At 34.4% G+C, this 21,523-nt stretch overlaps 5 protein-coding genes and 1 long non-coding RNA gene across 8 annotated transcripts; 3 read left to right on the forward strand and 3 right to left on the reverse strand.

Moving 5' to 3' along the window:
• The first annotated feature begins 6,077 nt into the window (after positions 1–6,077).
• Positions 6,078–9,810, forward strand: LOC117609826 (putative RNA-binding protein CG14230). The gene is made up of 6 exons (XM_034336540.2): positions 6,078–6,221; positions 6,293–6,478; positions 6,545–6,768; positions 6,847–7,109; positions 7,175–7,384; positions 8,745–9,810. The coding sequence occupies exons 1-6, from the start codon at positions 6,078–6,080 to the stop codon at positions 8,909–8,911; spliced, it is 1,194 nt and encodes a 397-aa protein (XP_034192431.2). The 3' UTR covers positions 8,912–9,810.
• On the reverse strand, positions 7,106–13,681 carry LOC117609825 (farnesyl pyrophosphate synthase-like). Of its 3 annotated transcripts, none has more exons than XM_034336537.2 (7): positions 13,225–13,675; positions 10,856–11,024; positions 10,456–10,596; positions 10,176–10,379; positions 9,937–10,101; positions 9,598–9,810; positions 7,106–9,508 (listed from the first exon to the last, which is right to left on the reverse strand). In XM_034336537.2, exons 1-7 carry the CDS (start codon positions 13,380–13,382, stop codon positions 9,299–9,301), a joined length of 1,260 nt encoding a protein of 419 aa, XP_034192428.2. In that variant the 5' UTR covers positions 13,383–13,675; the 3' UTR covers positions 7,106–9,298. The 3 variants fall into 3 exon arrangements, with proteins under 3 accessions (XP_034192428.2, XP_034192429.2, XP_034192430.2); XM_034336538.2 differs by lacking the exon at positions 13,225–13,675 and adding an exon at positions 11,344–11,369; XM_034336539.2 differs by lacking the exon at positions 9,937–10,101 and having other exon boundaries at positions 13,225–13,681.
• Positions 12,203–13,061, forward strand: LOC117609829 (uncharacterized). Its single transcript, XR_013062227.1, has 2 exons — positions 12,203–12,414; positions 12,532–13,061. It is a non-coding gene; the product is annotated as an uncharacterized LOC117609829 (long non-coding RNA).
• A 395-nt stretch (positions 13,682–14,076) lies between the features above and the next one.
• On the reverse strand, positions 14,077–15,037 carry NdufV3 (NADH:ubiquinone oxidoreductase subunit V3). Its single transcript, XM_034336536.2, has 3 exons — positions 14,780–15,037; positions 14,551–14,674; positions 14,077–14,314 (listed from the first exon to the last, which is right to left on the reverse strand). The coding sequence occupies exons 1-3, from the start codon at positions 14,813–14,815 to the stop codon at positions 14,169–14,171; spliced, it is 306 nt and encodes a 101-aa protein (XP_034192427.2). The 5' UTR covers positions 14,816–15,037; the 3' UTR covers positions 14,077–14,168.
• A 2,772-nt stretch (positions 15,038–17,809) lies between these two features.
• LOC117609789 (transmembrane protein 186) lies at positions 17,810–18,794 on the forward strand. The gene is made up of 2 exons (XM_034336466.2): positions 17,810–18,411; positions 18,487–18,794. The coding sequence occupies exons 1-2, from the start codon at positions 18,102–18,104 to the stop codon at positions 18,792–18,794; spliced, it is 618 nt and encodes a 205-aa protein (XP_034192357.2). The 5' UTR covers positions 17,810–18,101.
• On the reverse strand, positions 18,793–20,765 carry mRpS7 (mitochondrial ribosomal protein S7). Its single transcript, XM_034336465.2, has 5 exons — positions 19,905–20,765; positions 19,612–19,794; positions 19,299–19,530; positions 19,080–19,217; positions 18,793–18,932 (listed from the first exon to the last, which is right to left on the reverse strand). Exons 1-5 carry the CDS (start codon positions 19,940–19,942, stop codon positions 18,849–18,851), a joined length of 675 nt encoding a protein of 224 aa, XP_034192356.1. The 5' UTR covers positions 19,943–20,765; the 3' UTR covers positions 18,793–18,848.
• Between the last annotated feature and the right edge of the window lie 758 nt (positions 20,766–21,523).

A 21,523-nucleotide genomic window follows, 5' to 3' on the forward strand; every position in this document is an offset into this window, starting at 1 on the left:
TTCCGTTGTGAACTTTCCGACGGGTACTGTACGCGCATTTCCGAAACCGGTAAAAACTCGGGAGATCGACTGTAGAAACTGTCGACTGCACTTTGCAATGCGTATCCTCTCGAACTAAACTTACATCACTTCCTGTATCTACTAGAGCATAGCAGGTTAAGCCATTTATATTAACAGCACTTAATTTGTCTTTTACGCTTTTTACACAACTGACACTGTCCTCTTTGGGCTTCGACTTTACCCGCGTTCGGCAGTCTTTTGCCAGATGTCCGAATTCGTCACACGCGAAACAATTGGGTCCCTTTGCTTTATTAACACAGTTTTTCACATCGTGTTCTACTGACCCACAGGAGAAACAATGCATTTTCTTTTCTGACTTAGGGTCCCGAACTGGTCGCTGTCGAGTCTTCTTGTCCTCCCCGTCATATTCTTTTTTCTCCCACAATCTTTTACCCTCAGCTTCTTTTTCTTTTCTCCTGTCGTACAATTCCAGCCTTCTTCTCAAATCATGGAGTGAACAAGCCTCGTATAACTTTTGTTTGCTTCCCTATCCTGGATCCCATTTATAATATGCTCTATTATCGCATCATTTTCTATGTCTCCTTGACTTGCGATTTCTTGCATGGCAGCTACATACTGTCGTGCACTTTCATTCGGACGCCTTTTCCGTTTCCGCAATTGTTCATGGACCAATGCACTGTTTGTTTCTGTCTTAAACTCACGCAACAACTTCTTTTTGAGAATCCTCCACGACACAATTCCCTTCTCATATGTGATGAATTGTTTCGCCGATCCTTGCAACATTCTTTTCCCATATAACAACTTTTGAAGATCGTTCCAGTCGAGCAAAGTGCTTAACTCTTCGAAATCAGTAATCCATTTTTAATTGGCAATTTGTCGTCTCCAGTAAAATACGGAATGCTATTATCAACGTCTTTGATTGTAAATCTGATGACTTCCTTGTTTGCGCGTCTCTTTGATCTACGGTGCCTATGGCCACTTTCTGATTCACATTCACTTTCGATATCTTCATCTGATTCGCTATTCTCTGATTCCTCTTCTTCTTCATCCTCCTCTTCTTCTTCGTCTTCTATGTTTTTAACTTCTTTCAATCTTTGTCTCAACTCAGCTTTATTCCCTATGCTATCCAACTGTAATTCATGCAGTTTTTCTTTCAGTTCTTTAACCTTCATCGCGTCAATCATCTTTTCGGTTAAATTATGTTTCTCACTCGTTGTTTTCCTCTGCTTTGTCTTTATCTTCACTTTCTTTGTCTTGCTGGTGGTTGCTCTCCCATTATCCACGATAGTTTGATCTAAACTACCACCATCACTCTGCTCGTCCACACCACTTTCTTCTGTGTTGGCTGCCTGCTTCATTTCACTGCGCTTCATTTCACTGCGCTTCATTTCACTGCGACTCATCTTAGCGCTTCAACTTTAAACAACTTAATTATTGTTCACGATTGATTATAACAACTGTATTGGCTAGCGGTCAACTTACACACTGCCCAACTTCAAATCACTCGCGCACTGACAACTTTATCTGTGCTTTGTCTTCCGTCGTACCATTACAAGTCCACTTTCACGTCACTGTCCAATCGAAGATTGTTCCTTTGACTAATCCTTGAGATCCCGGACGAGCCCCCAAATTGTAGGATTTATTAGTAACGTAAAAGTACATTAAAATGAACAGTAAGTAGAAAACAAAAGAGCCAACGCTCATCGCAAAAACCGCTCAATGATCCGCAGGCCAACGTTCCCTTCAACTGCCGATTTTTCCATCCCTCTCCCTCCAAACGTTCGCTTTTCTCCTCGACCTCTCCACGCCTTCGCCCCGCCTTCCCGCCTAAACACTTCAGCGTTCTGCGACGCAGCGGCACGTGGCCCGCTTTATCTAAATCTAAATACTTTTAGACCTGCTACATATATATATCGATAATAATATACAATCGAAAATCACGTTCTCCACTCGCCTGGCGTAGTGTTCCGTTAAATTTCGCCGCGGCGTATTTTCCGCGGTTGGGAATCTGTAGGAAAATGAGCGAGGTGCCGGATCGCGTTTACCGAGGCGCCGGAGTCTTGGAAAAGCGGAAGCAATGAACTCCACAGCAACGTGTTGCGTAGTTTTAGCAAAAACTCGTTGTATTTAATAAATTAACAAGTAGCCTTAGGAATAACAAGTTTATATTTCAATCCTCTATTCACTGAATTAATCCGCGTTATTGCGGTTCGCCGAAGCACTTGGTTCGTGCGAAGCGCCAGAAAAAGAACAAAGGAGAGATTTGCGGATCTAAATTCTCCGAAAAGCGTTCGCGAGATAAGAGTGAGACAAGAGTGAGCCCCGTCGCAGAGCGACGACAGGCTCGCACCTCTCCCTCTCTCTCCCGGCGTCCTCGCCCCACACCGCTGGCCAACGGCGTGAGAGAGATGGGCGCCGATGAGAGAGGGATGGCAATACGACAGAAGTCAGTCGCGTTAGACATTGAGGAAACAGTTCGCTCGAACACGTAGTCAGGTTTAACTATAAGAACAAAATTATACAATATTATACATACGCTTCATGCGAGAAGTATTATTATGTGTACTTAAGTTGGATCATCCCTGGCCCAATGGTGGAGGAGTCCATCCTTCTCCGGAGGCGGTCCCTCTCCCTGGCTTCGGTCCACCCTCAGGCGAGTGGAAGATGGTGGTGCTCCGCCAAGACTCGAGAACGATTCCATGCACACGTGCTAAGAGAAAGCGTGGGATCCAGAGAGAACGAAAGATAAAAAGGTCTCGCGCTAGCGAGCCAAGGCAACCCTTAAGAAAATTTACGACGCTCTGTAAATAAGCAGGATGTCGAAGAGACTTCGACAGTTTCAAGAACCAACATGATTTTCGTTAAGAGTAACGAATTAGATACGGCCCGCAATAAATTAGTTTCTTCGGCCGGTATTCACAGTCGCAACTTATTTCTAAGCTGGGCTTAAGCACATGCTTAAGACATCGGCTAGATTCACAGTCGCCGAATAAGTAACGTCTTAAGCATTAGCTTAAGCATTTGCTTAGAAAAGTAAATGTTTATCGGTGTAGATACTCAGTCGATGCTCTTATGAATTCATAGTCGAATAAGTCCGCCTTATTTGTAAAAAACGAGTTCTTATTTGGCTTCATTGAGGTTATGTTTTTAAGTCGATGATATTGGGGACTTCAGTACGCGTTTGAAGGTGTTATTGTGCAGTGATGGGACGGGAGGGAGTAGGTTAGAGTACACGAATACGGTAAAAGAGATTAAAATTACCGATCCCTCCTGCGATGCAGCTGTTAATTTGTTTGCGGTATTATGCTACTGCAAGTTTTCAAGTAAGTCGTATAAATATATCACTACTCCTAAAAGAAGTAGAAAAAAATAAAGATTATCTATATATGTACTGTAATTGTAGCTTATTCTGGGAAACACAATGAATGTTTCTCAGCCCACAGTCTCCCGCATAGTATTTAGGGTGAGTTCACTAATAGGCAGTCTGATGACGGACTATATCAAGTTTCCCAGGGATTCGGACAATTCCACTCAAAATCGCAGGTTATTCAATCATCTGGGACAGGGAAACGGAGCTATTGGTTTACCAGGTGTGGATTTTATATCATTATAACTTTTTCTATATGCACATATACATACATACATACATATACAATGTAATTGATTTACCAGGTGTGGATGGCGCTATTGATTGCGCCCACATTAGATTAACAGCATCCAGATTCAACAACATGGAAGAAATGTACAGAAATAGAAAAGGATATTTTTCATTGAATGTTCAGGTATGTCATTAAGTTATTTATTTTACCCAATATTCATTGAAATTAACCATATTAATATTTTACTCGACTGATTGATGCACAAATTAACATTAAATTATTCGATCGACACAGGTACGGGGTTTGACAACGAAATTCTTATGTTCCACAACAACGGTAGTTGTTCTTCTTGTAGAAGGAGATGAAATTGAAAACCAAAATGAAGATGGAGAAGAATTATTAGGAAACGTGGAAAATGTTAATGGCATTGATGGATTTGCTACACGTGAAGCACTCATTGCTTGTACGTTTCATTGAGTAATTGTATCAAATGAAATGTAATAAGGGGTTTTTTATGCCTATCGAGCCAATAAATAATCATTATTCTTTCGGCTCAAAGTGGTTTAATTTATTGATTAAAATACCCTCATCCTCAGTCATATCACAACCTATACCTTGAACCAGTAATTTCAGTCGTAAGTTCAATTTTGTGTTATTTTGTGTTCGTATTTCAGAATGGAACTTTAAATATAAGAGATTTTTATAACGTATGTGATAACATTAATTAGAAAATTGTTCTTAATAAATTTGGCTTTTTTTATTAATAAATTTGACTCTGTCTATCGCTCGCTGAATTATTTGAATTCAATTCAAAAACCGCGTCACTAAGTAAGAAATAATGCTACATTTTTAAGAATCATTTTCATTGGTTGTTACAGTAGAAAATCGACGGAAATAGCCGAACGTTAAATAAGCATTGCTTAAGCATGGACTTCACTAAGCAAAGCTTCAGCATCGTTTCCTTAACTAAGTCGGTCTTATTCTCCGACTCTGAATACATAGCGACTTAAGCATTGCTTATTCGAATAAGACGATCTTAGTCAAGAACGTCTTAAGTCCTTGCTTAAGTTGCAACTCTGAATACGGCCCTTCGTTGTCAAACCCCTTGTAAGACATGGAAAACGGCGCTTCCAAACACCGAACGTTCTTTCTACTATCTGTCGGGTTCTGATCTGGATTTCATTGTACCTGTGTCGATCGAATAATTTAATGTTAATTTGTACATCAATCAGTTGAGTAAAATATTAATATGGTTAATTTCAATGAATATTGGGTAAAATAAATAACTTAATGACATACCTTAACATTCAATGAAAAATATCCTTTTCTATTTCTGTACATTTCTTCCATGTTGTTGAATCTGGATGCTGTTAATCTAATGTGGGTGCAATCAATAGCGCCATCCACACCTGGTAAATCAATTACATTGTATATGTATGTATGTATGTATGTATATGTGCATATAGAAAAAGTTATAATGATATAAAATCCACACCTGGTAAACCAATAGCTCCGTTTCCCTGTCCCAGATTATTGAATAACCTGCGATTTTGAGTGGAATTGTCCGGATCCCTGGGAAACTTGATATAGTCCGTCATCAGACTGCCTATTAGTGAACTCACCCTAAATACTATGCGGGAGACTGTGGGCTGAGAAACATTCATTGTGTTTCCCAGAATAAGCTACAATTACAGTACATATATAGATAATCTTTATTTTTTTCTACTTCTTTTAGGCGTAGTGATATATTTATATGACTTACTTGAAAACTTGCAGTAGCATAATACCGCAAACAAATTAACAGCTGCATCGCAGGAGGGATCGGTAATTTTAATCTCTTTTACCGTATTCGTGTACTCTAACCTACTCCCACCCGTCCCATTACTGCACAATAACACCTTCAAACGCGTGCTTAAGTCCTCAATATCATCGACTTAAAAACATAACCTCAATGATGCCAAATAAGAACTCGTTTTTTACAAATAAGGCGAACTTATTCGACTATGAATTCATAAGTGCTTAAGACTCTCTTAAGCATCGATTGTGAATCTACACTAATAAGCATTTACTTTTCTAAGCAAATGCTTAAGCATCAGGCTTATGTCGTTGCTTATTCGGCGACTGTGAATACCGGCCATACTCTTATGGCATCGTCGCCATATTACATTTCATTCATCGTCAATGCTTGTGATTACAAGCTTGTAGCTAAATTCACACGATATTGCACACATACATACAGGCTAGGTTCGCAACAAATCACAAACGATTTACAAATGAAATACACTAATTGTAAGAAAAATTAAAAATAATCATATTTTATTATTCCTTCCGGCTAGCTTCATGTAGGTGCTGTGAAGTAGGCTCAAGTAGGTTGTGATTGCGTATGGAATAGATTATGTTTCTTCACTCAAACGTGTTTGATTTGATACAGATTTTTTTATATAAGTAAATAAAGAAATGCTTGTTTTAAATGACACAAATGAGGAAATAAAAATGGTTGAAGTTAATGAATCTGAAAAGAAACGACTAAAATCATTGCAAGATATGAAACAAGCTTTTAGAACCAAAGAATTGATAGTGCAAAATGCATTAAAAGATTTGGTAAATATTTTATTAAAAACATGTTTATAGTTGTGTATTTTTTGTAATTTAAAGTACATTTATTTCTGTAGGATAAGAATTCGAATAAGAATAAAATAATATTTGATGAAGACATTAATGAAGAGGAACAAACTGAGACTAAAGGAAAAGTTAAAAAAAGGAAACGTGATTTGTTTGACAATGACGATAATGACGACAATAATGAGTTTATTTGGGATAATGACAAATTTAAAGTTAAAGCAAATAAATCAAGAATGGTAGGATTTTTATAAATAAGTTTCATAAATAATCAATGTATTAAGTCAATGTATTATTAATTCTAGTTTCCTGGGTGCAATTTTTCTGCAGGAACTGATGAACGGTTTAAACTTGACATGCGTTTTATGGAAGATGATCATGTTTCAGATGAAAATGCTATAACACAAAAAGATGATGAAACTGATTTAAAAAAGGAAAAGGAATTGCAGTTAGATATTCTAGAAAATATTCTTGGGGTACCATATACTTCAAAAAATAAAAGTGCAACTACAGAATCAAAAGTTGCAAAGTATATAATTAAACAAATAAATAAACGATCAATGATTTACATTAATCCACTTACATATGTTACTTTTTAATTTTTCAGGAAAGGAATGGTTAGATATGATCCTACAAAAGAGAATCATAAAGAATATGAAATCAACACAGGGAAAGTAAATATACCTAAAAAAGAAGTTCAAAAGAAACAGAAAGTCAAAAAGAACACTGAAGATACTATTGAAAATCCACCAGTAGAAGTATCAAAAGATATTTACTTCTCAGTATCAGAATCGTTAACAAAAAGCTTAAGAGAAGGAGGAGGATTTAATTTGTTAAATAAATATGGAAATAAACAAAACAATGAAAAAGGTTAATTTCTTTAATATAAAAAAAAGTATTTCACAATACTTATTGTTTTCTTTCTACACTTGCAGAAGACAATGATTATAATGCAACACCCATAGAACCATCGCAACCTCCAAAATTTCAGCTCGATTTTAAGTCAAAAAATCCATTCAAATATGATTCTACTGATGATGAACATGATAACAAGGAACTATATGGGAATAATGAACAACATATAAATGAGGAGTTTCAGGACACAAATAAATTCTTTTTCGATGCTAACGATACACGTTTTAGTGGTAAATATAAACAATTTAATTACGCTGATGAGGGGAACTACACAAGTGTTACACTCATTTATTAATGAAACTCTGTACCACCTTGTAGAGCTCCTCGAGTTTAACACACGTATACCCATTTTATGGGAGATGGCTAATTGGTTAATAGATATTAACAATTTAAAGTTAGTTACTTCGTACTTTTTGAAGTATAACAAACTCGTATGTACGTAGAAACGATGAGCCCTGTGGTTAATCACATGACTTGAAATCGAAAGGCCTACGGTTCAAATCCTTGAATCCGTTCCTAACTTTTTTTTAAAAGGATAGTTTGTTTTTTATTGAATATCTATTACAGCTGCGTTATAGTCATTACATTTATTAATAATCCATTACTTGCACTGCAATTCTTATAGAATTTAAATTATGTTTTCTATCCAGTAGGTACATTAACATTGTTACGGCATCGTAAATTTACACACGCTAATATTTATTCCATCTTCACGATTTTCTTCGCTTATGCATTCTAATGTACCACTAATTTGTACAAAATATGAATATAATTTCTGTCCTATTGCTTTGGATTCTCCTTTGATATCTTCTGTGATTTCTTCTGACGGTAGTATTAAATCTTCATCTTTTAGTAAACTTAGAGAAAAGGAAATTGCACTTGTCACCACTTCTTTTTTTACATTTTTATAATTTTGTGCCATACAATGGTTTGCGTTGATACAGCCATTATCGTTAGTAAACAAATCAATATCTACTTACATATGGATGTAGGCGGCCAAGGATAGAATACAGGACAGAAGATTATTTTATGTTCAGCAAATTTGTATACAACATGATTAAATAAGATCAAAACTGAAATTGTAAAAAATAATTGTCTGTAATGACAAACAAGGGCGTCTAAATTTACGATGCTGTAACGATGTTAATATATGTACTGAATAGAAAACATAATTTAAATTCTATAAAAATTGCAGCGTAAGTAATGGATTATTAATAAATGCAATGACTATAGCACAGCTGTAATTGATATTCAAAAAGGAACAAACTATCATTTTAAAAAAAAAGATAGGAACGGATTCAAGGATTTGAACCGTAGGCTTTTCGATTTCAAGTCACGTGATTAATCACAGGGCTCATCGTTTCTATGTGTGAGTTTGTTATACTTCAACATGTACGAAGTAACTAACTTTAAATTGTTAATATCTTTTAAATAATTAGCCGTCTCCCATAAAAAAGGGTATAGGTGTGTTCAACTCGAGAAGCTCTACAAGGTAGCAGAGTTTCATTAATAAGTGAGCGTAACACTTGGATAGTTCTCCTCGTGAGATAAGTATTTATGTATAAATATTAATCTACAGCAATATTTCAGAAGCTGTAAATTTTTTCTCCAAAGAATACGTGCCTGATGATACATTTAAAAATCTCAGATATGAATTGAAACAAATTATGCGTTCAAAAATTCGAAATAATATAAAAAGAGCTCAACCATTTGGACGTAAAAAAAGTATAAAAAGATTATCTAAAAAAGTTCATTGAACAATTTATTAAAAATGTAAACAAGAACATTGAGTTTATAAAGATCCCTTTACAAAAAAGAAATAAAATTTCTGTAAGAAAATATACATATATGTACATACCATACAAATTTGTTTAATACGCAATGAACATTTTTTTATTACTTCATTATTTACTACTATAGGTATTCAATGTTTAATAACCGTTACAACAGATTGCTGTCTTTTCCTTTATAAGTTCAACATTATTGTAGAATTGCTTTTAATTATTAAAAATATAATACGGCTGTTACTTGTTCGTTAAATGGTTAATTCTTAGAATAAACTCACAGATAGAAGGAAGCACGTTATACATATGTTCTCTCTTAAACTGTAGTAGTGGTTTGATCTATTGTTTTCAAGAATATAATTAATCTTTTCTAGCCACCCTGCGGCATGCTCTTTCAAGTAATTTTAGGAAATAATCATGTGGAAGTCCACGTGATATTTGTTGTATGTGCGTCATTAGTAGATTGTACGTTTCTTCTTCGTAGATAGCATAAGTATTTGGTAAACCTAATTCATCGTAAAGCTGTTTCACGTGATTCGATTTTTCTATATCAGACTGACCATAACAGTGCTACATAATTAATAAAAGTTATTAGTATTCTTATTTAACAAAAGAATTAAAAGATACTATAAAATATTATTAACAGTATATAGGTTTACCTCTAAAATTTTTCTTTGTTCTGGTGTAACACGTTGTAGCGCTACCACAACAAGCCATGAACATTTTCCCGCCTCTATATCTGAACCAGTTTTCCCAGTAGCTTTTGTGCTTCCATAACAATTCATATAATCATCTTGCACTTGGAAAAAGTGACCCATTTCTAGCAAAATTGTTTTTGCTTGCCTATACATTTCTGGATCTTTTATGCCAGCCTATCATAAATATTTTATATACATAAATATAGGATTACAAAAATTAAGATTTGAAAGCTCCCCTTGTAAAGTAATGTATATAATACATATACAATTAAATGAAATTATGTGATTAATTAAACTTACAAAACACATTGCAATTGTAGTTGGTAACACAAACGTGTAATAAGCTGTTTTATATTTTGCGATAGAATTATACCGATCCATTGTAAAGAGATCCAAATTTGATTTTTTTCCAAAATTTGTTGATAATAAATCAAGACATTGACCCATTGACGTTTTTAAAGTAGTCTAAAAATTTATCTTCTGTACCATAATACTGATTTATTTTAGACATTTTTTAGCGTGTACTCTTTACTACTTACATCTAAAAATAATTCCATAAGGCTCACATAACAATCTTTTGACCTGAAGTGTTTTCTAAGTAATTGATATATGCACATTTCCAACATTATACCATCATTTATAGCTGCTAATCCAGTATCATTGTTTAAGTACCAGCATGGTGCATTGCGCCTCATCGTTGATTGATCTTGAATATCATCAATCACCAATAAAAATGCTTGCAACTATATTAAAACATTATTCTATTACTATGTGGAAAATATTCACATTTTTAAGTTAACTGAATAAAAAAGTTAATACCAATTCTATACACCAGCCTAGAATTCGGGATAGACGAATATTTTCTTCTGTCAATTGATCATCAGAAGCAAACGATTTGAAGGCATACACAACTGATAATGCTCTGTTCTTTCTTCCTACAGGAACATTATACTGTAATACCTGAAAATTAAAAAAGATGCATTTTTTATTATTATTATATTTATAGTATTTAATATGCAGAAAAAGTCAGTCAGTCAGTTTTCCCACACTTATTTTTAAATAACTAATATACAGGATATATCAAAAACATATTCTATACATTTCAGTAATGCCCGGAAGCAAAACTGGAACCATAGTGCATCTTACACCCGAGCATCACTGTATATCATTTCAATCATCTGTATACATATATTTTAATTCTTAAGTTACAAAAGAATACCTTCGCCAACCATTTGGTAACATCTGGTATATCAAGATGACGACCAGCATCGGTAAGATCTCGTACAACATCCGGCCATATAGCCATTAATTCACGACTTTCATCTTTATTCGATAAAAATGTGGGTTCAGTCACCGAATACATCGTTCGTACATTGGCGCTGTTTGATCTAAAGAATAAAAATTGTAATGTTTATTAAATAATTAATGTGTACATATTACATCAGAAATTTTCAAGGGAGCTTTGGGTTTCCCCTACTATAGCCCCTTATAAGATATTCCACTGTTCTCACTTAAATGTAACACCCTGTATATGGTAGCAAGCGTGTTAAACTAATAATGTGAAATAGTAAATTAATAAATTAAATGATTATGACGTTATTAATAACTGTGATTAAAATGGTAATTTTCACGGTAACAGTCAACGTGTTAAATTTCTCCATTACAATACTTTTCAGATAAATATAACGAGACCGACACTATACGTACTTTGAATTCATTTTGAAGAAAAAAGAGATTCTTTGAACCGGTATGAATCTAATGCAGAATATGTTGTACAAGCTACCTTACATCCTCTATATATATTCACATACAAAAATATACAGGGTGTCTCTATTTACTTCCAAATAATTCAAAATAGTACATATGTATTGTACAAGTAGGTGTAATAGGGATTAGTAATGAATTTTTTATTTCAACATAAATGAAAAAAATATTGAATTTATTTCATAGTCTGTAGTTTATATATATTCAATCTCTTACATTTATTTTTCATACGAGATATTTATTTTATCGTATGATGATGATACCCTTTCCTGATTAAATACTTTCAAAATATCAGCTTACGCGGAAAGTTCTGGCATTTTTTGTGTTGATGAAAAATATAATATACATTTTGTTGTGCCTTTTCTGGACACAAATTTTTTCTTTTAAATTAACGAGGAAAACGATGATTCACAACAATCATTAGTGACCGATATGTCGTTATTCTTCAAATGTGACATAACTATTAATTTATTTTACAATAACTTTACGTCGATAACGGGAGCGGAGGGGATTCAATAATAATATTGAAAACTTGAATTCTGCGGAAATAAAAATACCTTCCACACATATTATTCGTATTATAGAAATTTTCCTAATTTTTTATTTGACTCACTGTGTATATTTTAAATATTAACATAACAATATACCAGGTCATATAGAGGTTGTATATCAAATACAGTGTTATATGCACTAAGTTTCAAAACTATTCATCTACCTTTTAAAATAAAATAACTTTTTAAAAACTGGACCAACTTTTGATACCCACTATATATTTTAACGAATATCAATTGTCAATCTATGTTACCTAAATAGATTATCTGGATAAGAGTCAACACAGTGGGCCATGGCGGGATTTTTTAAATCAATTGAGCGCAATATAAATATCGAAATAAATTCAACATGAGTTAGTTCCGTTTATCTAAAAAAACAGGTTTAGTTTACAGCATGTCATCATTTGAAGAAGATATAAAAGAAGCAGTAGAAGATGTATCAGAAGCAGTAGAAGCTTCGCAGGTACGTCATAAGCACGTTTGAATTGTTTTTAGAAATATTATAAATTAATGTGTAGGTATCTATAGATATTAGAAATTACAAACAAAAACTGTAAAATCGTAAAATATAAAATCATAGAATGAAGGCGATGAAATCGGATCGGAGATAAGCAAATCGGTTACAGTAATTTTAAAAGCGGTAACGCATCGTGGAACGCAAACTACAATACAATGCTATCCTGACCAAAGTAAAGAAACTTTCATCGACATGATTATTAATACAAAAATATAAGTAAATAGTATTGAACATAAATATCACGACAAAGGAAGAAAGAGTTTGGTATAAATTAAATTAGATTGTCCTTGTTGCAAGCCGAACACCTTTACAGCAAGCAGAATAAACAAATATAAAAAGCGAAAGTGAAATGATAACATATTTGCAATTTAACTTAAAAGGAAAATTTACATATTAATTGAACTGAAATTAACTGCATACAGTTGTCTTTGTTTCCAATTACATCACTCATCTGATTTGGTAATGAAATATTATCATTGTATGCATGTAGATTATCCCACCAAACTCTGTTATTTTTAAATAAGAATACAAAAAAAATGTGTAATTAAAGAACACCCTGTATATATTAAGTGCTTATATACACATATGTATATATATATATATATTTGTATATACATATATAAAATACATGAAATGAATAATGTGTGTTAGTTTTTGGTATTTAGCAATTTATATATATACATTATACATACGTATTCGCAGTATGTATTTAACACAAATTTTTTCACATTTAATATAATTTAAATTTTTACTTACCTTAAGTATTCCAAGCATGGTATGTTTGTTTTATAACGTAAGTGATGTATTTTAGATGCGGGTAGTAAAGTGTTGTTTCTAATATATACAGTGTCAACAAAATATTTCGGAACATTCCATTTGAACAATGGAATATATCTTTGCAGAGTGACAGACATTATTACCTTTAGAAAAATATAACAGAATAGTTCGTTCGTAACCTCTTTTTGCAAAATAATAATTAAACATAAACAAGTATCTGCGATTTAACAAGAATGTTCACAAATAATATGTATAAAAGCAAAATAAAGATATATATTTAAGATTAAAAAATGTAAATTTACATAGCGTTGAAAAATGAACGTCAGAACCTAAAATCGTTAACACGCGACATGATACTTATATGTATGCATACTAACGTAGTTCGGTGAAAACAAGGCATATTTGTATACATATATGTATGTATAAACGATAACGGGACATTGAATAAAATGTGTATGTACACATAATTATATTCTTATACACACATTCAACGCTTTGTATAAACTAGTTTATAAATGAATTCAAATTTAACATATTTATATATGTATGAATAGACAAATATACGACTACCACTATATTTACAACAAATTGTTACCTATTTTAATTATTTTGAAGTTAATTTCAAATTTCAAGTTAACTTCAAAATGATAATAGAACTTCTATTTTATGTATAATTAATAATGCTGCAAATATACATGACAGATTTAATATAAAAATATCATTTAAATATATTGTAATGATTGAATTTTGAACAAAATTTTTCTAATATTTACTACTATTCTATTAAGAAATAATTAAGAAGTTTATCATATCTTGGTGGAAGAAGGTATTATTTATTTGTGTAAGGATATTATTTATTCTATTTATTACATTCTATTACCTATTACATAATTATTTACAGAGAAAAGTATCATAAAAACTGTTTATCGCTTGAAAGGTACTTTATTAGAAGGTGCAGGTAATCTGTACTTCGCTAACTCCACTTCTGCTTCTCCAAAACTATCTATATGGTAACAAAAATATTCTGGATTTTTATATTCTTTATCTTTGGCAGCACCTGGTCCTACAGCTAGAAGGCAAGAATTTAAGAAATGATATACAATATCTATGGTTAATATATGGAAACAAATATTTTTGTCATTCTTTGATTTATGTTTTTTCTGTTATTTTCATATAGAATGTTATTAGATAGTTTAAAAACAAATATTGTTATGAGATGCACCATGTTGTATGCTACTCTATGTAAAAATTATAAATAAGCAACACATATGTATTAATAAATTGCACAAATATTTCATATCTTACGTTCATTTGGAACTTCAAGACATTTGTTGCTAAGTCCTGCAACATTTCGATTAATTTTCGATGGATTACTCGATTTTGATGGCTTTTTTGTACTCAGAAATCGCAATAATGTAAGGTTTCCTCTCTAAAATAATTAAATCTTTTATAAACAATAATGGTAATTATGAAAGAGTACATATAATATTTTAATTATTTAATAGCTTAAGATATGAATAATTTTAAACCATACCTGTATTAAAATTTCATTTGAAATGGAACGTAACATTTTGTTAATAATCAAGTTTTTTAAACAAACAATTCTTAATATTTATATAACCATATACACTTAACTAAGTATGTATTTATGTATTATGAGATCTGATTTATTAGTTCAAATTCACAGCAGTAATTGTTCACAGTTGTTGCGAACCTCGCCTGTATGATGGGTGTGTAACGTGAAACGTTATCACGTGAATATGTTTAGAGTGGTGTGGCGACACTGCCATGGGAATATTTATCGATGGTCTATTGTATCGATATGTCTTGAATGTTTGTTCTTCAAGGACCTTTTGTGACCTTTTGTATCTATGGTCATAAATTAAGAGCGAAATTCAAACATCATCTGTACGTACACTTATATAAATAGACAAAGATTAAATTGTGAACCCCTCGACGTGGGTGTTCGAGCTGAGAGAAGGCCGGAAGTCCAGAGAATGGAATAGTTTCACTTCGAAAATTCCTAAAAGACTAATTTATGATAGACCATAGCCAATTCGTTGTTTTCAACCAAGTCACGAACGATCCTTAAAAGCTACGAAGTCTTTTTCGATATCCTGTCTTTTCATGCACTCTAAGAGGGTCATAAATTTCCTCGAGAGTTGCTTTGGCAAGTACAAGGTCTTGTCGTTTCCTAATTTCTCTGCGTCCCACGCTTTCTCGTAGCACATGTGCGCTGCAACGTTCTAGCGTCTTGGCGGAGCGCCTCCATTTCCACGCGCCTGAGGGTGGACCATGGCCAGGAGAAGGGGCCCACACGAGACGGGGTGGACTCCTCCACCATTGGACGAGGGATGATCCTGAGGGAGGATTCAGGATCCATCAAGGAAGGGGAATCGATCGACGACGCGCGAAGATCTCCGCCAAGCGCAGAACTGGCAGAATGATTTTGTCGCTCACTTTACGAAGTCGTTCTCACGCTGCAATTTAAACGTATTATAAATTCAAAGTCACCAAGTCAGCTTAAATAAAACTTTAAAATATTAAAGCTCAGTAAAGGATAATAAATGTTTGTTATTTTCATTTCCGCGCTCCACGGATTGTCACACCTGCGCCTTAATTCCCCAAATATCCCTATCTTCCGCGAACGGACTCGCAACAGGTGCAATATCGTGTGAATTTAGCTGCAAGCTTGTGATCGCAAGTGTTGAATGAAATGTAATATGGTGACGATGCCATAAGAGTATGACTGCAGCATGTCTGCGTTATGTTATATCAATGCTCATAAATTAGGAGCCAAAATTCAAAAGAATAAACAAGCGGGTGCTCGTGCTGGGAGAGAGTTGGAAATCCGGAGAAATAAGACTGTCACACTTGAAATTTCTAAGAAACTAATTTATTGCGGGCCATATCTAATTCGTTACTCTTAACGAAAATCATGTTGGTTCTTGAAACTGTCGAAGTCTCTTCGACATCCTGCTTATTTACAGAGGGTCGTAAATTCTCACAAATTCTCTGGATCCCACGCTTTCTCCTAGCACGTGTGCACAGAATCGTTCTCTAGTCTTGGCGGAGCACCACCATTTCCACTCACTCAAGGGTGGACCGAAGCCAGGGAGAGGGATGGACAGAGATGGGCTCCTCCACCATTGGACCAGGGATGATCCTGAGGGAGGATTCAGGATCCAGCGAGGAGGGGATGACAGCCAACATTGATCGAAGATCTTCACCGCCAAGCTCAGAACGATTCAAAGTTTCAACCCGTCTTGTTACATTTCTTGAAAGGATAAAGTCTAAAAATAAAGAAATACAAACTTCATTTTTTTAACGCAAAGTGTTTGTTTTATTAAAGGCCGCGCCGCGAGCAGAGTGCTTCAGCGCTCCACGGGCACTTCACTCACGTCCCCAAAATCCCTATAATCTGGAACGGCGCACGCAATACAGTAGTTGTGTGTGGATTTAATGTTCTAGGAATTTTTGGGATATGCCGAATGTGAGTAAGGTGCCCGTGGAGCGCTGAAGCGCTCTGCTCGCGGCGCGACTTTTAATAAAGCAAACACCTCTGTGTAGGAAATAAAAATTATACGACTTTATTTCGTGGCTATAACTTTTACAAACAATGTATGCAAGCGGTTTGAAGCTTTGAATCGTTCTGAGCTTGGCGGTGAAGATCTTCGATCGATGTTGGTTGCCATCCCCTCCTCACTGGATCCTGAATCCTCCCTCAGGATCATCCCTGGCCCAATGGTGGAGGAGCCCATCCTTGTCCGGAGGCGGTCCCTCTCCCTGGCTTCGGTCCACCCTTAGGCAAGTGGAAGATGGTGGTGCTCCGCCAAGACTCGAGAACGATTCCATGCACACGTGCTAAGAGAAAGCGTGGGATCCAGAGAGAACGAAAGATAAAAAGGTCTCGCGCTAGCGAGCCAAGGCAACCCTTAAGAAAATTTACGACGCTCTGTAAATAAGCAGGATGTCGAAGAGACTTCGACAGTTTCAAGAATCAACATGATTTTCGTTAAGAGTAACGAATTAGATATGGCCCGCAATAAATTAGTTTCTTAGAAACTTCAAGTGTGACAGTCATATTTCTCCGGATTTCCAACTCTCTCCCAGCACGATCACCCGCGCTGAAAGGTTTACAGTGTCCTATCTTTTGTTTGTTTATTCCTTTGAATTTTGGCTCCTAATTTATGAGCATTGATATAACATAATGCAGACATGCTGCAACCATACTCTTATGGCATCGTCGCCATATTACATTTCATTCAATGCTTGTGATTACAAGCTTGCAGCTAAATTCACACGATATTGCACACATACATACAGGCGAGGTTCGCAACACAGTATACAGCTTTTACTTCTATCCCGCTAGAGGTGTTTACCTCACTTCTCTTAACTTTTAAATAAGATTGTATAGTATTTTTCACGAGAGAGTACTACTAGTATCGGATGAACGAATTTTGGTTTCGTCTGCGCATGTTGGCTCTGATTGGTTCTGCCACGCTCCGATACCAAGGCAACGCGCTAGCGCCGTACGGCTGTATGTCGTAAGCCATGCTGGACAGGGGGTATATCGGGTGATTAGAAATTTGTGAATTATTCACTACCTCTGTCCTATAATAAGTCGTTCCTATATCAGTACATTTTGTCCACCATGTATATGGCGGATGCAATGGGAAGTAAATCATTGGGAACTTTCGGAGCTCAGTCGAGCTACGCGAAACGCTCGTACTATCTTGTGAAAAATACAATGTATCTATTAACAATAGATTTTACACAAAACACGTGTATCTATATATAAATAAACAAAACAAAGCAAAATTATTTTTACATAAAGGACAATTATATAAGTTCACATGTGTTTACAAAATATATATTTTTACCGGCGATTAATATATCGTCAATATATTAAGGTTAACAATGTAATTAGACCATATAGTCATATTCCAGATGACAACAAAAATAAGTCATCAGAAATAATCAAATCGTTAAAATTTCCTGATTACCAATTAGTCTATGCTTTTCCACATATCGCCTTTCCTTGCCTTTTAAATGTAATGAAACGTAATCAAACTATCGTAGCTGGACTAAGTGTACCAGTGCTTATAGGGTTACAAGTAACAGGTTTAATACCAGGAGATGAATGTATAAAACTTATATGTGTTTGTAAGATTGGAATTTAATTTCTTTATACTAAATGTATTTGAGATTATCACTTACATAATTTATTACGTATTTCAGGTTTTATAATTACTGCTTGGTTTCACGTTGTTTGCCATGCATGCAACAACCTTATTGGTTCTGTATACTTAAAAGATAATCAAGAAGTTATAATATCATATGTAGATTATTGGGGTAAAAGAAGAGATTTAAAAACCAATGTTAATGATATTATACCTCCTACAGAAAGAACTACCTCACTTATGAAATATAGTCTCTATAAAAAATTAGGTATCCAGTCGTGTAAACAAGAGCTAAAAATAAATGTACCATATGGACGAATTATTGATGAAACGAGGTTTAAAAATATTTTTGGTGACAATGTATAATTCGTTTAATTGATTGATGTAAATCTATAAATAATAACTTCATTCTTAATTTCTTTATTCCAACCATCTGTAATGAGCATAAGCTCGATTTTCTTCGCATTGTTTGTGTAAATCTTGTTTCTTTTTCACAGTTCGACCCTAAAATGTAAACAGTTGTAAAAATATTGTAAAATATAATTCCATAATTTCTTTTAAGTCAAGTTAATTGTACTTCTAATCAACATTAATTCACTAAATACGACAAAAGATGTTATAGATATAAGAGAAGTAAAAATGTACATGTACCTCGTTATTAGCAGCACTAATAAGTTCTTTTGCTAAGGCATCAACAAGATGGGTTTGATTTGGCTTGTCCTTTGCAGTTTCAATCAGCCAATTCATTGATTTAAAGTGACCTTTCCTCTCAGATATTGGTACAGGAACCTATACAAAATATTATCTTAAATTATTATATTTAAGATTTATTGAGACACTTATATGAACATAAATAAAATGTTATTATACCTTATATGTAATACCACCTCTTGATATATTATGTAAGTCCAAAATGGGTGTACAGTTCTCTATGGCACGATGTAAAATAGTTTTTGGATCTAATACAATATTATCTTTTTCTTCAGGTGGTGCGTCATAGTACTTTTTCAGTTGTATTATTTTAATATTTTCAAAGGCAGTTTCTAATACTCTCCTGGCTACTGCTCTTTGACCTTTTCTCATAATATAATTTATAAATTTTCTGATACAGATGAATTATAAAGAATCAATTATACAAAATTATATTTTTTCTTTTATATAACTAAGGTATTTTATTATTTACCTAATTATCTCATCGTGAAATTCAGAACATGTATCAGAAGTTAAAGCTGGTCTGATAGGTGTGTGAGATAATTGCTTTCCTTCTGGAGTTTCAAATATCTCTTTTTGTTGATCCTTTTTATAAACTGGTGGTACATATGATGTTGGAAATAAACTATAAAACTGGATACTTATTTGATTTTGCCTTAAACAAACATACATTGTTTATAATTGTTGAAGCACAGTATAAAATATATTTATTAATAGTAATAACATAAGAGAGTGAACAACTTACTGAAAATTATTTAGAATTACCTTAAAGTTAGTAAATTGCAAGTTCTTCTGAGAATCATTTTTGCGTTTTCGTAAGTAAATTTTGACTTTATTATTTATTAACAGTTTAGCAAAATTGCATGAGTGCAGACATGTATCAGATAAAACTGACGATGAATATACTTTTGTTTTCGAGGGATCTTGAATTTGTTCCACAAGAACGAGCGCCGTCTGCTCTATCCTAGCACAGTATAGGAAAGAACAGTAGGCTCACTCCGTGTCGGCACCTTTGATCTTATGCCCAATAGATCGCCATATTGCTGGTTGTGCGCGGGTTCTAATTTGAAAAGCACTCGTTACAATCAAAATAGAATACCATAAAAAGACTGTTAAATATCTACATTTAATTAAAATACACATTTTATTGAAATCTCTGTACAATACATGCTGTCACTGCTTGCACTTTGGCACCCTTTGAAGGAACAATGGTATCCACCTCTTTCACTCATATTTTATATCTCTGTATAAAATTTACTGAATTTTATCGCAACGAGAATGTTTTAGAAGTAACAGAGGTTAAAATGCAAGAAACTGTTCGGAAGTTGAGTCTCAAGCAGTGATGCCAGAACCGTGGGACGTGGGACAAATTTTGAGACTCTCAAGTACCCAAGCGGCAAACACGCGGCTCGCGAGAGAGTCTTGCGGTGTTATATACGTGGGTGCTGAATGTGCGTGGAAAAGGGTTGAAACACAAAAACGAAACAGAAATGATTATTATACGTGAACACAAAACTTTATTATGAAAAATGTATGAACTCAAAATAAACGGTGATGAAAAGAATATACGAAGAACTCGGCGTAACGATGGTAGGCAGATCGACTAGTCGCGAAGTAGCGTAGACAAAGAGTGAGGAAAAATCGGAAAAAGCGGAAAAGCGCGCGTTCGTAGGGGGTGTGAACCGGTGCATACGTAAAAGCGCTAGAAAGTCGCACGCGGTACGAGTGTCTGCTTTTGTAGGGACCTACTTGTAGCGCGCAAGCGCGCGATCATGATTACCAACCTAGAAAAAAAGAGACTTGTAAGAAAGGCGTATTAGACCAAGCCACAGCCGACTCTAGTACTAGCCGTGCTGAAGTAAAAATGGCAACACCGCGGGAGTCTGGTCTGAATATATCAACACCTAGCCTACTCTATCTGCCTCCCGGACGGCTGAACTTTGATTCCAGGGACATAAAATTATTGCCCTTTTTTCTTGCTCTTTAGTAGTTTTTGACACGTAGAATCCATAAATGTAGGTCGTAACTTTAGGAAATTAGCGGTTCAAAAGTTATGAGTATGTAAAGTTTCACGTTTTTAGGGTATTTTACACGCTACTTTGACGCCATGTTGCTTCCATCTATTATTTGATTGGCCCGCATAGATGAGCATTCGGCGGCCATTTTGGCGGGATAAATCAAATGTTTCATTTGAATTTGTTTTCCACGATAATGATTTCGCCGACCGCCTGTGCGAGTATTTATGGCATCGATTTTGCCGCAAAAACAAAGTCGATATGATGGAATCATTAATGGAGGCAATTAAGAAACAATATATTTTTAAATAAGGTAAGCGGAAGTATTAGATTAGGTTAGGCTATATACTTAAATCCGACCGCCGTCAG

The sequence above is a fragment of the Osmia lignaria genome, chromosome 5, assembly GCF_051020975.1.
Source record: "Osmia lignaria lignaria isolate PbOS001 chromosome 5, iyOsmLign1, whole genome shotgun sequence".
NCBI lineage: Eukaryota > Metazoa > Arthropoda > Insecta > Hymenoptera > Megachilidae > Osmia > Osmia lignaria.

What these genes read in the sequence shown, in the direction of transcription:
- LOC117609826 (XM_034336540.2), top strand. Translation starts at nt 6,078, where the DNA reads ATGCTTGTTTTAAATGACACAAATGAGGAAATAAAAATGGTTGAAGTT. An exon ending in TAAACAAAACAATGAAAAAG is followed by an intron (nt 7,110 to 7,174) that starts GTTAATTTCTTT and finishes CTACACTTGCAG; the next exon opens with AAGACAATGATTATAATGCA. An exon ending in TAACGATACACGTTTTAGTG is followed by an intron (nt 7,385 to 8,744) that starts GTAAATATAAAC and finishes GCAATATTTCAG; the next exon opens with AAGCTGTAAATTTTTTCTCC.
- LOC117609789 (XM_034336466.2), top strand. Translation starts at nt 18,102, where the DNA reads ATGTGTTTACAAAATATATATTTTTACCGGCGATTAATATATCGTCAA. An exon ending in TATAAAACTTATATGTGTTT is followed by an intron (nt 18,412 to 18,486) that starts GTAAGATTGGAA and finishes TACGTATTTCAG; the next exon opens with GTTTTATAATTACTGCTTGG.
- mRpS7 (XM_034336465.2), bottom strand. Translation starts at nt 19,942, where the DNA reads ATGATTCTCAGAAGAACTTGCAATTTACTAACTTTAAG. An exon ending in TTTCACGATGAGATAATTAG is followed by an intron (nt 19,531 to 19,611) that starts GTAAATAATAAA and finishes CATCTGTATCAG; the next exon opens with AAAATTTATAAATTATATTA. An exon ending in TTAGTGCTGCTAATAACGAG is followed by an intron (nt 18,933 to 19,079) that starts GTACATGTACAT and finishes TTTACATTTTAG; the next exon opens with GGTCGAACTGTGAAAAAGAA.
- LOC117609825 (XM_034336537.2), bottom strand. Translation starts at nt 13,382, where the DNA reads ATGTCTGTCACTCTGCAAAGATATATTCCATTGTTCAAATGGAATGTT. An exon ending in TTATGGAATTATTTTTAGAT is followed by an intron (nt 10,102 to 10,175) that starts GTAAGTAGTAAA and finishes ATAAATTTTTAG; the next exon opens with ACTACTTTAAAAACGTCAAT. An exon ending in AACAAAGAAAAATTTTAGAG is followed by an intron (nt 9,509 to 9,597) that starts GTAAACCTATAT and finishes TTAATTATGTAG; the next exon opens with CACTGTTATGGTCAGTCTGA.
- NdufV3 (XM_034336536.2), bottom strand. Translation starts at nt 14,815, where the DNA reads ATGTTACGTTCCATTTCAAATGAAATTTTAATACAG. An exon ending in CAAATGAAATTTTAATACAG is followed by an intron (nt 14,675 to 14,779) that starts GTATGGTTTAAA and finishes TAATTATTTTAG; the next exon opens with AGAGGAAACCTTACATTATT. An exon ending in TCTTGAAGTTCCAAATGAAC is followed by an intron (nt 14,315 to 14,550) that starts GTAAGATATGAA and finishes CTTGCCTTCTAG; the next exon opens with CTGTAGGACCAGGTGCTGCC.